Source organism: Hypanus sabinus, chromosome X1 (assembly GCF_030144855.1).
Source record: "Hypanus sabinus isolate sHypSab1 chromosome X1, sHypSab1.hap1, whole genome shotgun sequence".
NCBI classification, from domain to species: Eukaryota; Metazoa; Chordata; class Chondrichthyes; order Myliobatiformes; family Dasyatidae; genus Hypanus; species Hypanus sabinus.
In genome coordinates this window covers 38,978,091-38,996,069 of record NC_082738.1, presented here as the reverse complement: position 1 = coordinate 38,996,069, position 17,979 = coordinate 38,978,091, and the positions used below count along the sequence as shown (strand labels likewise).

The following is a 17,979-nucleotide window of genomic DNA, read 5'->3' as shown; positions in this document are numbered from 1 at the left end:
CTGCATATTGAAATCCCCCATGACTATTGTATCATTGCCCTTTTACATGCCTTTTCTATTTCCCATTGTCACAAACTAGCTGCTGTTCGGGGGTCTGTATATAACTCATTTAACAAGCTGAACTGTTTCTACAACCTACAGACTCACTCTCAATGACCCTTTACAACTCATTCTCAGTACTTTTTTATTTATTTGCACTATTTGTCTTTTGCACATTGTTTATCAGTCTTTATGTATATTTTTTTCATAAATTCAATTGCATTACTTAATTTCAAGTAAACGCCTGCAAAAATATGAATCTGAAGATAACAAGCAATGTACTTTGATAATATATCATACTTTGGTATCAGCGTCTTTTTACCCTTGCAGTTTCTTAACTTTTTTTTTAAACAAGGAAATTATGTGCACCAAATTCTTGGAGTCTGGAATACTAACAAAGCACCTCATCCTTGGTCACCAAAATTAAAGGATAGAAATTATGGTAATCAAATTCCCAGTTTTCAATAAGTGCTTGGCAGTAGACAAGGCAGTGAACTGATGGTCCAGGTTCGTAAGTTATCACACACCAGGTTGTTGATCTCTTTCACAGTTGAATAGCTTTCTGATGTTCAGTCTGCTTGTTTGCATATGATATTGGTGATCACGCAAAGTTAGTGTCTTCATGAAGCAAGGTTGAAAATAAGACTACAACGTTCCAGTGAAGTTCTAATGTTAATATCATGCCCGATTATAGGTCACATTTATTAATGTTAACATTATACAGCATATTTCAATCCTCTAACAACTTAACTCCCACACTAAAGACATGCTCAGCCACATGACCTTGAAAGGATTTACTTTGCTGTAATTCTTCTGACGGTTTTGATTAAAAGCCTCCATCATGTGAGGGCAGCAAAAGGGGCTGAAACTCTTAAGAACAGTGTGAGGTAGGAAGGGGAGGAGAAGAAAGACAAGTAACAGAATACTCGGAGAAACATTTCTGTCTGTGTGGTCTTTCTCTGATCTGTATACAAGTTACTTGCAGGGTTGGAATGATGTGAGGAATATATTGCTGCTTGTGTATGTACGTGCATTGAGAAGGATTGCTTGGCATTTGATGAACAAAAAGAGTAACTTTTTTATTTTGGCCTTGCTGTCTGGAACCTGATCCCCTCACTGCCTAATGCACAGATTGCACTTTGAGAAAGGCTTTCTGAGCTTGGGACTCATTCAGTTTGATTTCTTTGCATAAGGAATGTTTAATACCACGACCTGTTCAGGTTGGTGTTTTTCAATAAAAAGTTATCAGAGACCAATCAGAGGTGGAGAGGGTCACAAATTTAAATCCCTCAGTGTAATCATTTCAGAGGACCTGTCTTGGGCCCAGCATGTAAGTGCAATTACACAGAATGCCTGGCAGCGCCTCTGCTTTCATAGAAGTTTGCAAAGATTCGGCATGACATCTAAAACTTTGACAAACTTCTATAGATGTGTGGTGGAGAGTACATTGACTGGCTGCATCACAGCCTGGTATGGAAACACTAATGCTCTTGAATGGAAAATCCTACAAGAAGTAGTGAATATGACAAAGTCCATCATGGGTAAAGCCCTCCCCACCATTGAGCACATCTGTATGAAACGCTGTCACAGAAAGCAGCATCCACCATTAAGGACCCCCACCATCTAGGCCGTGCTCCCTTCACACTGCTGCCATCAGGAAGAAGGTGCAGGAGCCTCTGAACCCACACCAGGTTCAGGAACATCAACCATCAACCTTCAATCATCAACCAGAGCGGATAACTTAACTCAACTTCACTTGCCCCATCACTGAACTGTTCCCACAGCCAATGGACTCGCTTTCAAGGACACTTCATCTCATGTTCTCAATACTTATTACTTATTTATTTTTTCCTTTTTTATATTTGCACAGTTTATTGTCTTTTGCACACTGGTTGTCTGCCCTGTTGAAGCGGCCTTTCATTGATTCTATTATGGTTATTGGATTTATTGAGTATACCTGCGAGAAAATGAATGTCAGGATTGTATATAGTGACATATATGTACTTTGATAATAAATTTACTTTGAACTTTGAAGACCTTGGCCTGTCAGTCGTGTACACTGTATATGGCACTGTAAAAATAGTCCCTCGTATATGGCAACATTGTTCTGCAGTGTAGTAAAGTAATAGTCTTGTGTGTTTAACCTGTATTAATATTATTCTGTGGGACCTGAATGGTGAGTTAACCTTTGCAATATCCAGCTGTTTCAGGCAAGTAATTTAACCAGTAACAGTTATGTAGCTCCATAACATCAACTCATTTTTCTATGGAGGAAACTTAGCAACCATTTGTACACAAACTGTTAAATCAAATCATGGGAAAGAATGCTGTTCTAGGACAGATCAAGAAGGCCAAAATGGGAAAAAAAATTGAATTACTTAGGGAAGGAAGGCCACGTATAATGATAACTGTATTAACATTTGTTTGTAAGAATATTTTTAACTATGCTCATTATGGTTTTGCTCTGGCCAATTACTGTAATGTCTGCAGTATTCTCTGATGTAATTCCTGTGTGACTGGTCTGGGAATCAGATTTAATATAGTACAAAAAAATGAAACACTCCTTGCTTTTTTTCTGCTTGCTATTTCTTTTCCTGCACTCTTGCTGCCCTGAAGGCAATGACTTTATTTTAGAATGAGATTTTACAGGCATCGTTTACCTGCTGGAGCCTTTCTTCAAGTGGATCAACATACAATGTTTGTGAAATTACAGTAAGAGCACGATATTTTACCCCACTGAAAATAGCTATTGTTTTGTCCAAATCACTGGAGAGGAATGGAAATCTTGGTTGCTGGGCAGCATGGTAATGTAGCTCCAGTGACCCAATTTGAATTCCTGTTTCTGTCTGTAGGGAGTTTGTACATTCTCCCTTTGACCACATGGCTTTCCTTCGGATGGTCTGGTTTCTTCCCGTGTTCCAAAAACATACAAATTAGTAGGTTCATTGGCCACATGCGTGTAATTTGGCAGCACAGGCTTGTTGGGCTGGACTGTATCTCTAAATGAAATTTTTAAAATCCTCCCCTTTGTTCTGCAACATCGAAATTGGTTGCAATATACCAGCCAATATTCCAGATGAGATCAGTCAGCTAATCAACATTGAGAACTGAATCTGGCTGCGTCCAGTTGGGAAACACATTGGATTATCTCATGATCCACTTGCTTCTAAACCAACTGCAGATTGGGTTAACTTTTTGTTTTTGAGCCTAATCTTAGTTCTAAAATAATGGGACATTGCGAAAATATTCTAACCATGATTCCCCTCTCCCTGCACCCTTCCCACTCTCAGTCCACAACAGAGACCCATATCAGAATCAGGTTTATCATCACTCATATATGTCATGAAATTTTTTTTCTGTGGCAGCTGTACAGTGCAATACATAAAATTACTACAGTACTGTGCAAAAGTTTTAAACTTAAGGCCTTTGCACAGGACTGTATATCCAGCTTTTTATAGTTAGAAACATAGAAAGCCTACAGCACAATACAGGCCCTTCGGCCCACAAAATTGTGGCAATCATGTCCCTACCTTAGAAATTATTAGGCTTACCTATAGCCCTCTATTTTACTAATAGTTTTACTATTTTACTAATACTCCATGTACCTATCTAAAAGTCTCTTAAAAGACCCCATCGTATCCGCCTCCACCACCACTGCCGGCAGCCCATTCCACGCACTCACCACTCTCTGTGTAAAAAAACTTACCCCTGACATTTCCTCTGTACTTACTCCCCAGCAACTTAAACCTGTGTCCTCTTGTGGCAGCCATTTCAGCCCTGGGACAAAGACTCTGACTATCCACACGATCAATGCTTCTCATTATCTTATACACCTCTATCAGGTCACCTCTCATCCTCCTTCACTCCAAGGAGAAAAGGCCGAGTTCACTCAACCTGTTCTCATAAGGCATGCTCCCCAATCCAGGCAACATCCTTGTAGATCTCCTCTGCACCCTTTCAATGGTTTCCACATCCTTCCTGTAGTGAGGTGACCAGAACTGAGCACAGTACTCCAGAGTCCTGTATAACTACAACATTAGCTCTCGGTTCCTAAATTCAGTTCCATGATTGATGAAGGCCATACACTGTACGCCTTCTTAACCACAGAGTCAACCAAGATGTATAAATATTTTTGGATAAACGGGGATTTAATAGTAGACATTTAAATGACTGCTGATGCTGGAATTTGGAGCAACCCTCAACGGGCCAGGCAGCATCTATGGAGGCAAATGGAACAGTTTCAACTGGAAACATCAACTTCCATTGCGCTGTATAGATACTATCCAACCCCTCCAGCACATGGTATGTTGCTTTGGAATTAAAGAGGGATGACTGAGCAACATGTGAACATATCAAGTACAAGGATAGAATTTTCTACAACTGTGTTGTTTACTAGGTTTTAGAGGCAACTGAATGGAGAGAAATGCATGCTCATAATGGAGCAAGCCTAATTTTTCTGCCACATAGTACAGTCATCCCCACCTGATTTCCCTCTATGTCCTCAGTCCAGGTGATTCAACCTGTCCAGCCTCATGACTGGTTCCACTGTGTTTAAGGCAAAATGATTATGTCAGAGATACAGTTTAAGAATTATTTTGTTACATTGGTGCTGCTTCTCTTATCATTGCTGTTTAATATTGAGATAGTATTGAAGTGGAGTGGATATAAGATACAATATTGTCCTATTAACATCAGCAGCTAGCTTAATTAAGCAGTTGATTGGCTAAAGTTCAGTGGTCCTAAGGCATGATCCCATCTGTCACCACTTTATTCTACTCTCTGGCTACTTTATGGGGTACTTCATGGTCTGCTGCTGTATTCCATTCACTTCAAGTTTTAATGTGTTGTGTGTTCAGAGATGCTCTTCTGCACACCACTGTTGTAACGTGTGGTTATATGAGTTACTATTGCCTTCCTGTTAGCTTGAACCAGTCTGGTCATTCTCCTTTGACCTCTCTCATTAAATTTTCACTCACCGAGAAATGCAGCTCACTAGATGTTTTTTTTTGTTTTTTCACACCATTCTCTGTAAATTCTAGAGACTGTTGTGTGTGAAAATCCCAGGAGATCACATTTTCTGAGATACTCAAACCAACAACCTGGCACCAACAATAATTCCACAGTTAAAGTCACACATCTTCCCCATTCAGATGTTTGGTCTGAACAACAACTAAACCTCTTGATCATGTCTGCATGCTCTTATGCATTGAGTTCCTGCCACGATATTGGCTGATTAAATATTTGCATTAACAAGCAGGTGTACAGGTGTACCTGATAAAGTGGTCACTGAATTGAAACAAAATGTAACATCCCAACGCAGGACATTTATCAAATTATGCGTGCATATCCCTATGATGGAGTCCAATGCAGCCTTCGTCAGCATGAAAGCACTTTAGTATTCTAAACAAATCAACAGCAGTTATAATTGATGATACCAAATGGCCTAATTCTGCTTCTTATGTCTTATGGTCCTCTACAGCACTGTGGATGATAGAATGGCAAAATAACCCCCAGTGAGAACCACTGCACTACATATTGAAATTGAACACAAGAGAAGCTTATATTCAATTTTTTTTTAAAGAAACATCTTTAAAAGTGGCTAAATGTGTTCCATGATTTGTCAAAAATCAAGAAAAAAATACAGTGGATTATGGTTAATTTGGCCATCAGTTAATCAGGGCAGCTGTTTATTTGGGACAACGCAAATTAGCCTGGATTCCCTTAGTTTATTTGGGACACTATGTCGCTTAAATAGGGCAACAAACTGTTGCCGAACAGTTTCTAATAGGTGTCGGTTGTGTGCACTTGCGTGGCCGTTAGACACTACACCGTGCTTAGAGCGATCAGTTTTTAATTAGCGTCAGTTGCTTATGTTTGTGTTCAAAAAGCAGTGATTGTTGTCACTGATAGTTGGTGAGAAATAAGCAGTAAGATAATTTAGAATTGTTTTGCTCATTGCGGTTTCAAGCATTCAGGCTTGGAGTTGAGAGAAATGTCTGGGACTGAAAATGAAATGATTTCATTACTTCAGCAAGTTCACAACTACAAAGAATTTTAAGGTATCAACAATCATCTAGAATGTTACAATGGAAATGAAGATTTGAAGGATGCAGTCATCTAAGGCATTGTATGAAGGCTGTCCACTATCTGCAATAGGTGTCTTTGCTAATTTTGTTCATTTAAAATCAATCAAAAGACCACGGCAGTGTACACTGGATGAATTCCAATGTTGATAACTATTTGGAACTAATATACAGTTTTGTCGTACTGTCATTGTATTGGTAGTGTTCTAATTTGTTCTGTATTTCATTTAAATATATAAATTGTCACTTAGTTAAACAATAGTTTACCTTCCTTATACTCTTTAACTATTTCCATAAAACTTCAGCTAATTGAGCCAGAATGTACTTATCCTGATATGTCCCAATTAACTAGAATCCACTGTATTTCAAGTAGAAAAATAAAGAGTTTAGATTAAGTGAATATAGTAAAGTGTTTTGAAAGTGAGCCATTGACAGGTTTTATACCCCCAATTTGAAAATTACAAATCTGCAATTTTTAGAGTATATGATAATCATGTTGAAAATGGGAACATGTCATTCAACAACCTGGTTATTATTTTGTGAGGCATTTGAGAGAATCAAGCACATTTATGCCTGTAAGGTTCGCATAGAACTACACATGGCTTTATAAAAATTTTTAAAAAAAGAAATTACCCATATCATTGCTGGTAATACTGATTGATTTTTCATTGTATATTTTTGATTATCCTCAAGATGTGATCCTGCTGGTGGTGTAGTGGCATCAGTACCGGACTTCGAGGCAAATGGTCCGGCCTGCTTCTTGCACACTTTCCATCCGTGCTGGGTTGAGCATTGAGCTAGCAACTCCTCGTAAAAAAACAGACAAATGCGAAGGATACAGCAAAAAATGCCACCCGATGTGCCACAAGGTGCAAAAATGAACAAGAAGATGTAATAGGAAATTGTTCCCTCTATTGTTCTTGCTATAGCTTTATGCCCATGACTAGACAGGCTGCACACAAACATAACCTGCAATAAAAAAGTATGCCTATCTCTTTGTGGCTATTTGGAATACGTGACGTATCTGTGGGGCAAGAACAATGACTACTGAGTCATGTTAGTAACAGACCCGCAGGGCAATTTACAGTGTGGGAGCTACAAACCAGGCCTGCTGAGATGAAAGGCGTGTACACGCTTGAAACCTGGCACCCAAAACAGAGTCCTCTGCACATAGGAGACCCACTCAATTTACCATGCGATCAATTGGCCACATGTGCACTCACCACATTTTTGCAATCGATTTGATAGTCCTTGTTTCAATTGCCCTCTGGCTCTCTCCATCACCTCTTTTTCCAATACACTGATGATTACTTTCTAGCTTCACACAAACTTGAGCATTTCACCACCTTTGCTGCCAATTTAGCCTCTGCTTTCTTTTTCACATGATTCTTCTTCATTTCTTCCCTTTGACTGCTGTTTCTCCTCAGGGCATAGGTTTTAAGTACAAATATTCATTTTGTGCCCATAGATTCCCACAGCAATTGTGACCATACTACTTCCCATCCTTCTGAAATGAACTACATGCCTTTATCCCAGTTTCTGTGGGTCCCTCAAATCTATTCTGATGAAGATACTTCCATACAGTTGTTCTGTATGTCATAATTCTTCCTTAACTGTCTTTTCTGATCCACCATAGTTGTCAGGATGCTCATAAAACATTTTCTGCATGTTGACTCTCACCACCTTTCCTCCCACCTAAAGCAAAGTAAGAGTTGCCCTTGCCTTTATTTTCCACAGCAGCACACCATCCCTATACCCCTGCCTCTGCATTCAGGAGATTATCCTCCACAACATATCCTATCACCAGACATATTTTCAACTCCCTTTCCCCTTCTACATTCCAAATGGACTGTTCACCCCTTAACTCCCTGGATCATTCATCATCACTATCGCCCACTCCTCTTCTCACAGAACTTTCCCATACAACCACAGGAGATGCTTCACCTGTTCACCTTTTTCACCATCCAAGCACCCAGTCACTCCTCCTGGGTGAAGCAGCAAGTCACTTGTTTCCATTCTCGTTTAGTGTACTCCTGTCAGTACGCATGATGTGGCCTTCTCTACAATGGAGACATCAAATTGGCTGACTGATTTTCAGAATTCTTCCATTCCATCTGTAGTAGCGACCATGAGTTTACAGTTGCTCTCACTAATTCTTCTATCCACTTACTCCCTTAGCTCTTTGTTTTTGGCCTCTTCCACTGCTCTGCCAAAGTTATACTGAAAACCTGCCTCTGGCATCCACCCTGTACTTTTTTCCAATCGCCTTAAAATGATGCCTTCTCATATCAGCCATTGCCACCCTGGGAAAAAGATGCTGGCTCTCCACTCTATACCTCTTATCATCTTGTACACCTCTGTCAAATCACCTCTCATCTTCCTATGCTCCAGAGAGAAAAGCCTTAGCTCACACAACCTATCCTCATGAGACATGTTCTCAATCCAGGAAGCATCCTGTTAAATCTCCTCTGCACTCTCTCTAAAGCTTCCGCATCCTTCCTATAATGAGATGATCAGAGCGAAACACAATAGGCTGAAAACTATTTCAGATATTCAGCCTTTCCAGTTCATATCAGAAGTGGCCTATGTTCTCTGATCTATTTACAACATTCTCTTTTATGCTAAATTTCCAGCAACTATTCAAGCGTGCCTTTAATCTCCTATGGGTTACATTTGTAAATCAATTTGCTTTATAAACTTTCAATGAAAATGGACATTCGGTAGAGTGCAGAATATAAATCAACACACACAAAATGCTGGAGGAACTCAGCAGGTCAGGCAGCATCTGTGGAGGGGAATAAACATTAAATGTTTTGGGATGAGACCTTTCGTCAGGACTGGCTCAAAACACTGACTGTTTATTTCTCTCCATAGATGCTGTCTGACTTGCTGAGTTCCTCCAGCATTTTGTATGCGTTACTCAAGATTTCCAGCATCTGCAAAATCTCTTGTCATGGAAGTCACCTCACATTGGTTCTGAATTTAGTGGTCAGGAATTAATTGGAATGGAAATTTTATAGCCATATTTGCAAATGTGACCTACTTCAACGTGGAATAAAGAATGTTTGAATGATGTGGAGGTACCCTATATTGGGTACTGGTCAAATTCTTCTTTTGTTCTTACGTGATTTTAAGCTGATATTCCATGTAATTCATCTTTTAAAACCGTGGCTCACTCCATTATTAATTAGAAAAAGCATTAAAATCTTGTGTGAAATGAACTGTTTTATGCCATATATGTGTTCTCATGATTAACGTAAAGAGAAAATGACCAGCCTGTAGAGCAAAAACAAACAGCAGGCCAAGCAGTAGCCATAGAGGAAAATGATGTTTTGGGTAGAGACACTTTGCCAGTCCAGATGAAGATGAAGATTTTTAAAAAGATTATTTGTTACATGTACATTGAAATGTATTGGTTATGTCAAGGACCAACACACTGCTGGGGGTAGCCCACAAGTGTTGCCATGCTTCTGGTGCCAACACAGCATGCCTACAACTTAATAACCCTAACTCATGGGAGGAGACGGGAGCACTCGGAGGAAACCCGCACTGCCACAGGGAGAAGTTACAAACTCCTTACAGACATTAGTGGGAATTGAACCCCGATTGTACAGTTGGCACTGTAATAATGTTACACTAACCGCTATGCTACCATGTTGCACTCTAACCTCAAACATTTCCCTCCATAGATGCTGAGTTCCCCAAGAATTTGTTTTTTTCTGTTCTGTATTCCAGTATCTTCAGCCTCTTGTGTCTCCAGGCTGTGGAACAAGGCAGTCAATTAGCTCTTCTCTCAAACAGGAATGGCAAAATGGAGATTTAAGATAAGTGTTTCCACCTGTTGAAGGATCAGTAATCAAAAGTGTAGGGCTTAAGATAATTGCCAAAAGAGCAATTGATTTTGAAGTCTTCTCATACAGCAAGTTCTGATCTGACATGTACTAACTAAAGGATGGTGGATGCAAATCCATTAGTAAATTTGAGAAGCGTGTAGGAGAATACTTGAAGAATATTGTAGGGTTACAGAGAAGAACTTGATTGCACTTTTAAAGAGTCAATGTAAGCTCAATGGGTCAAGTGGCAGCATTCTCTGCCTTTGTCATTCTATTTGACTGCCTGACAAGGATAGGTTACCTTGGTCTGGCCACTTCAGATCCTGTCAACCCTGCTGTTGAACAGCTTTTGTTGCACTTCCCCTCAATTACTAGCAATACTGGTCATTGTGAACTGTGAGAGAGCTTCATATTTCAGTTACAGACACCTTTGATCTGTGTGTGCGCAGTGAGTGGAAGAGGGACTCTGGCATGGAAATGCTGGTTTTCTCTTCTGTTAGAAATTGATCAATAATCACAAGTAAGTTTATGTAGCTGATAGCTTGGGTATAAGCTCCTATATTCATTACTAGAATTTAAGTTGTTACACAAATTGGGTATTTCTGTAATCTATTTTTTAAAAGAAAAGTTACTTTAAACAAGGGAAAATATAGCATATATTGAATCAGTTTAGTAAGATTTAAAAATGTCCCACAATTTAATGCCACTGGACATTAAATTGCTTTAGAAAACAATTATGCATTCTGCATGCCGCAAGAAAAATATTGCTGCTTGTATATCATACCAACAATAAGTTCATGGAGGGGAGTGGTTAATATGAATTTCTACTATTTCAAGCATCCCCATTCAACTTATGCACATTTTTAATTTGTATGCGGTAGGTCTGGAACTCAAATGTTTCAGAACAAAAGGCGCAATTATTCTAAATGCTGTAACGCAACTTCATAAGGCCCACACATTTATGCACATACAAGAGCTGCTCTCCTCCCTAACTCGATGTTTTCTGGGGTGGGCCCCGGATGATTCTGCCTGCCTTTTCTACCATTTGATTTAACTTTAAAGCTGTGGCTATTTCCTGTTTTCCTCTGGACTTACAGTTGTGCTCTTTTCCAGTGCCAGCACACTCGATCTGGCCCAGATTTAGTGGAGAAGGCGGCCTGCTCAAGAAATCTCCGAAATCTTGAAGAGCGGTTTCCTACAGAGTTCAGCTGCAATGCGCGCTAAGACAGCACTTGGATAGATTTTACGGACTATCAAGCTTGCTATCCATAAGGATTACAGACTGCCTTTTTAAAGTTTTTTATATTTGAATTACTGGTTTATACACTTCTTGATGTGAACACTGTGTTTCTGAGAACAGTTTTGCAAGAAAGGCTAGCTTTGCCTTGAGTTTCTCTGGGCGTTTCTCCTGTTTGATGCGCTGATTGTTCATTGTGCACTTATAAAGAACGACCCAACGCACCTTGCGTCATCATGTCAACCAACAGCAGTTCGTGCACACCACCTGGTAATGGACATGTAAATGGCTATCCAGTGCCCCATTATCCATTCTTCTTCCCACCGGTCCTCGGGGGCCTTTCACCACCATCTATAAATGGATTGCAACACCAGCTTCCAGTCAGTGGCTACAGTACTCCTTCACCTGCAAGTAAGTAACATAACATCATATGTTTTTCCTCTCTGTGTTTGGGGGTGGGGGTAAATAGTTTACTCCTGTTGTTAATAAGTACACAGGGTTTGTAATGTTTGGATTATAACTGCAGAGTATTTGACCTGATAAATCACCTCTGTAATAATGTACAAGGTTATTTTTCCATTCTTAGTGAATTACCTGTGCATTGGTTTTCATTTTATTTTAATTTGAAACATTTTACCATGTATTAGTTTGCAGATAGAAAATTGGAGGCGCGATGAAACTATGTTTCTGAAATTCGTGAGAAAGTTGACCATCTAATCCTAAATGAAAAAAAAGATACTTGTTATGTTGCTCTTGTGTTCTTTTACTAGCATTCGGATTTTGTGCAGCTAATTATAACTAAAATTGATCAAAATCGCCCAGCATTTGTTTATTTATTTGTTTGTTTGTTTATATTGGGATGCGGCATGGAATAGGCTCTTTGAGCCATGCCGCCCAGCAGTTCCCTCGATTTCATCCTAGCCTAATCATGGGACAATGACTAACTAACCTACCAATTTTGGGACTGTGGGAGGAAACCGGAGCACCCGGAGGAAACCCATGCAGTCGTGGAGAGAACGTACAAACTCCTTACGGGCACCAGCATGAATTGAACCCCAGTCACCAGTACTGTAAAGCGTTGTGCTAACCACTGCGCTTCCTTACTGCCCAACATCTCTGGAATTTCTGCTGGTTTTGAAGACGACTCATTGGCAATTGTTCATATTAACATGGCGCAAACTCAAGGTGAAATCCATTCCATTAGGTTGATTAGTGTATTAATCTCTCAGTAATTAGAGCCATAAACTTATTACTGTTATTCCTTAACAATGTTAATATTTTAACCAATATTTTGCATGATTACAACTCATTTGTTGGTGAATCCCTCATGGATGGTGAATTTCTTCAGAGGTGGGTGAGATTTCTAAATAATAATGTTAAAGATATAGTTGTTTAACCTGGGTAGTTTCAGAGTTAAAGCTGTAGCCTGGATCACAAACAGACATGAGTAGTTTGAAATCAGACCTATTTCATGCCCATTTCAACAGGAAATGGAGTGTGCACTTTGTTTGTTTGTTTATCTTTCAAGGTATTTCATCAGTCCTGTTGTTAGCACAGTGCAACTGCACCTCTGTTTGCCCTGGGGACCTAGAGGAGGCAGAGAAACTGGAGGACTGCTTTGAGCTGAATTTATACAGCAGAACCTTGTTATGAAAAAAGAGTTTTTGTGTAATGACCCAGTCTGGCTGAATTGCTGAATAATGTTTTCCTGATTCCCGAAAACAGTCTGGCATGATAGATAAGAGAAAACACCATTGGTAACTGTAGGATGGCTCCTCCATGAAGAAAGAAAGACGAGCATTTATTTAGCGCTGTTCAGGATATCCCAAAGTCCTTTACAGTAATTGAAAGATCTTTTGAAGTGTGGCCAGTATAGTAATGTAGGAACTGAGTATTTACAAGTTTGGAAAGCTTACATTGCTGCCACCTGAGTCATGGAGAAAATCATCTTGTCTGTGAGGTTCTTTGCATTTCTGGAATCAGTAATGCTGTCATATTTTCCTTGCCTGCTGCCATCAAATCAAGACAGCTAACATGGAATACATTGTGTAATAAATGGAAGGATATTGGATAAGGAAGATATCCCTGACTTTGATATTTTTGGTGTGATATTTCTTTTGGCAGCTAACAGTGCTATTTAATCTTTATCACGCAGACCCTGCCCAATTAATGCTACATTTGAAATTTGTGTGGCATGTTTTGAATGCTGTGTTTGTCAATTGCCATTAAACTGCAGCCATTTTACTTGCTAAGGCTAGCATTGCTCCAACTGAAGGAGCATGCAAACATAAACATAAGCTTTATCATCTGTACTGCGGCATCGAGCTTTATTCCGACGACAATAGTGAGGGAAATTCTGAAATGAGTGCATGTGTTTTAACATGCAAGTTTATGAGTTCAAGCAGCTTCACTGTATAAGCCTGCCAAGTGGTAGTGGTCACTGCCCTCCTACATACCCCTGAGAACGTGACCATCTACACCAGGCATATCAAGACATTGGAGCAATATCTCCAGTGTTGTCATCACAAATTCACTGCCAACATCCATCCCCTTCCCAGCTTTGAAACACTAGTTATTCTTGGTCAGCAACCCTAGGCTGGTCATGTCATTCGAATGCTCAACCCCAGTTTCCCGGAGCACACGCTTCATTGCAGTTTCCCCTTATAAGGGAATTAACAGACAAATAGAGAAACTGATTCAAAATAAAGCTTCCTTAAAAAAAGTTATTGACACCTATGACTATCTGGCCCTTGACTGCTCCATGGCAAAGAAGCATTTGAATGGTATTAAGGATCTCAAGGACATGCTTCAAGAGCACACAGAAGCCCTACCTAAGCAGCAGAAGAGTGCACCACCTCAAAAATTAGCTACCCTATTGGTCATCTGCCTCGTCTGTGGAAGAATCCACAGTTTCCATGTTGACCTCTTCGGCCACCCCAGAACCCACAAATCCCTGGCGCGAGCAAGGCATTCTGGATCTGAGGGACAGTGGCCTATTTCAAACTATGTGATTTCTGTTGAAAAGGTTAACAGTATATTGAAACATTTTGCTGCTTTTATGAGTTGTGTAAATCTGACATGTTCTCCCAGAGTAGCTGTTTCAATGTAAAATTCAGATAGATTGTTTTAAGTTATTTTAAGGTACATGATTAGAAGGTGTTTGGAGGGATATAGTCTGCTGCAGGTATTTCGGACAAGGTAGAAAATCAGGTTGGCATGGACTAGATGAGATGAAGAGCCTGTTTCTGTACTCTTGTACTCTATGAATCTAAACTAGTTCAAGTAAATAAAGTTAATTGAATTATGGAACAGGCTCAAAGGTTGTAAAAGTTATTCTTGTTTCCGTGTAGTAAATGTTTTGAAGCTCCTGTTTATTAGTGAGGGCATAGCTGCAATCAAAGGAAGAACAAGCTCTCACAAACAGTAATGTGATATAGATCAGGTAGTCTGTTCTTGAGTGACACTGACTGCAGGATGAATATTGCCCAAAACCCTGGGACTACTCCCAAATAATGATCTTTCATACCTACCTGAGAAGCTGGACAGACCTCCATTTAATGTATTGTTCAAAAGTCACAACCTTAGCAGAGCAGCACTCTCTCAGTACTGCATTGGACTGTCAAATAGGTTTATAGAGTACAATATGAGCTTACAATAACTGCATTGGTGAGTGTTGCCAGCTGGAGTATAGTTATACCAGCTGTGCCAACCTATTGGGAAGAGGGACCACATTGCTTACAATTTGTGTTAGTTTTCTCCTTTGCATAAATCCATTCATCAGTAAGCATTTCAGCTTTATAGTTAACTCAGCATGGTTCAAAGTCCAAGGAAACAGAATTATGCTCTTTTTCTGTCAGTATGTCAGCTGTGCTCCTTCACTTCTCCCCGGCTGTCTCCAAAGGGGAAAACAATTTTCCTCCTTTAAAGTTCATTTTGGAACAATTTAAAAGCTGTTTCAGTGTCTCCTTAATTTTACATTCTCACAGGGAGATATGATATTGTGTCAATGTTCTTTTGCAAGACTACTGTCTTTACATATCTTCATTAATGCTCCTAAAGTCAGAATGAATCGTAGTGGTCAACAGAATACATTCTCTCTGACACCAGTAATGGGCTGTAAATACATCTGTTGGTTAAAGTTGGTGGAGTGCCCACATTATGTGCACACACCATTGAAATCCCAGTGAGTGTTATTACCAACCAAATGATTAACAAAAGACAAAGCCATATGGGGCAGATCCCCAAATAATGTGAATCCACAGAAATATTCAGATTTTATCACTATTGCACTTTATTTTCCTGAGTTTAGAAACTGTATTTAGTTATAGTGTATTTAATACTTATAGCTATTTCCACAAAATGCATATTAGTGTAGTGGTCTTCATAACCCTTAAAATAAGCATATGGACATATAGCTGTAGGGTGAATTATAGCTAAATTAGATTCTGTTGCTTTAGCTGATGTTGAACTAGAGCAGGGGTTCCCAACCTTTGTTATCCCATGGACCAATATCTTTAAGCAAGGGGTCTGTGGACCCCTAAGTTGGGAACACCTAATAAAGGTGAAAGTAGGCTTCTGCTGTCCAGGATGTCATACTGGTAAGAAAGTGGTTGATGCAATCAGTACAAATAGGTTAAGACAGCGATATTAGTGATTTCAGTTTAGTGAGATTAGTGAGATAATCAGTTACTTCACCCTTGAGTCTACAGTTACTTTTGATCATTTTCAGTTAATTGTTGCTCACTCCAGAGGTCCAGAGGAACTCAACCCAATCACATTGTTTCTACTTTCATATGTTAATCAAACCCCTGTTAAGGATTGTCCAATCTGCATTTTTACCTACAAAGCCTGAATAGATTTTAACCTCCTTGGAAGTTGAAACTTCCATTTATTTGTTAAAATTATATAGCCACCTCTTGGTGTTGAATATTTGCCCTCACATTCAATGACTAAAGATGTGTATAGACACAGTTCATCATTAAGATTGATGCATTATGTATAGTGAAAGCTGAGCTTTGTATTAGGTTGAGGAAGGAGAAGTGTACTATATAACAATATAAAAATCTAGACTCAGCAGGTCAAGCAGCATCTATGGAGAGGAATAAAGAACCCTGGTCGTGATGAAGGGTCTCGGCCTGAAACGTTGGCTCTTTATTCCTCTCCATAAATGCTGCCTGACAGATTGAGTTCCTCCAGCATTTTGTTGTGTGTTATTCAAGATTTCCAGCATTTGCAGAATCCCTTGTGTTTACAAAAGTCTACAACAAAGGCCTAATTTAATCTGATGTAAAAACAAGTTGTTAGTCTTGCTTAGAAAGATTTCTATCTGAGTCTTACTTAATGCTTGGGTATATCTTTTAAATGTATAATATGTCTTCAAGAGACCACGTTGCATGTCAAAAATTCAATGTTCAGTTTGGTGTTATGCTGCATTGTAATATGACAAGCAGCTCGTTATAAAATGAGACATCTCCAGGGTCCCACTTGTCCTCTTCAGTCTGATTAAAATTAAAGGTACCATTAAGAGCTACAGAATGCCTGTCGGCTCAGGTTGCAGTGCTAACACAATTACATTAATGTCTCTCAGTGCAGCAGTGATTTCTTAAAGGTCAAGGGACAAGGCATCCCCTTTTCCTGGTGACATGTACTTTACAGTTCCCTGCAGACAGAGTTTGAGAGCCTTTTTATTTTGGCATTTTGGAATAGCACCAATGATTATTTTTTAGTGCTGTTAATTTTAGATTTCTGTCAAATCTTTATATTTAGAGATTTTCTTTAATGATGTGGGCAGTTTAATAATAGTAAGCTATGAGATCATAAAGATTACACTTTACAGACATGCCATCCGGTTAATAGGCAGTAAGCCTATGTAATGGCTGCCCTCTGTATAAGTAGGCAGTATCCCAAAGCTTACTGCTTTGACCACTTAAGGAGTTAGATTGTTGCTAATGCTGTTCCCCATTTTCTTTACTCACCACCTACATATACTTCCAATTTCTGATCTCTTCAGTAGGGAGTGAGATGGCAGTTTTCCAATTAAGATTTCTGAAATAGATTGCATGTGAAATTCATGTTTTTTAAATAGATCTTAGTTTTCCTGAATTTGGGTTTCATCTGGACACAGTGATTTGGAATGAAGTACCAGTTGACTCTTTTGGTTCCAGGTAAACCATTGCCATTTAACCTTTATAGTTAGGTGCTGGTTTGGGAATGGAACTGACAAGGAGATGGCGAAAGGTGAGAGCAAATAGATCGGCTGTCACCAGGTTGAGAATGCCTGACTCCTTGTCACCCCATTCATTTGAACCAACTCCCATGATACTATTAAATGTAAAAGCCCAACAGGCATACCTTCATTCCTTTGAGCAGCTGAACCAGTTTTTCTTCTCCCTCTCTATTATTAGTAATTTTTCATGTTACATGTCAATGATGTGGATGACAAATTTGATGGCTTTGTGGCCAAGTTTGCAGGCGATACAAAGATAGGGAGCAGATAATGTTGAGGAAGCAGGGCGTCTGTAGAAGGACTTGGACAGATAGGGAGAAGTGGCAGATGGAATGTAGTGTAGGTCATGCACAAAATTGACTTAGTCAACTGTAAAAATGGAACTCCTTTATTACCTGAGATTGGCCTGTTTGCAGACCACAGGTGTCTGCCTGAGCACGCGATCTTGTGGCATCCCTGTTTAAACATAATGGCTGCAGTACTGTGGAAGAAGAGGACCCACATGTATCCAGAACCCTTTACATCCTCTGAACATCCCTGATCACTTTCTACCCAAGGAAG

At 39.5% G+C, this 17,979-nt stretch overlaps 1 protein-coding gene across 5 annotated transcripts in view; it reads left to right on the top strand.

The window, feature by feature from the left end:
- The window catches only part of raraa (retinoic acid receptor, alpha a), a 399,727-nt gene that overhangs the window by 192,078 nt on the left and 189,670 nt on the right, over window positions 1-17,979 (top strand). For 4 of the 5 annotated variants that reach the window (XM_059956420.1, XM_059956421.1, XM_059956422.1 and 1 more), the window contains one exon: window positions 11,069-11,603. The exons of the other annotated variant lie outside the window; for it this stretch is intronic. In XM_059956420.1, coding sequence (XP_059812403.1) covers window positions 11,429-11,603 — 175 coding nt within the window. In that variant the 5' untranslated portion in view covers window positions 11,069-11,428. The remainder of the gene's footprint in view (window positions 1-11,068; window positions 11,604-17,979) is intronic. 5 annotated transcript variants of the gene reach the window in all.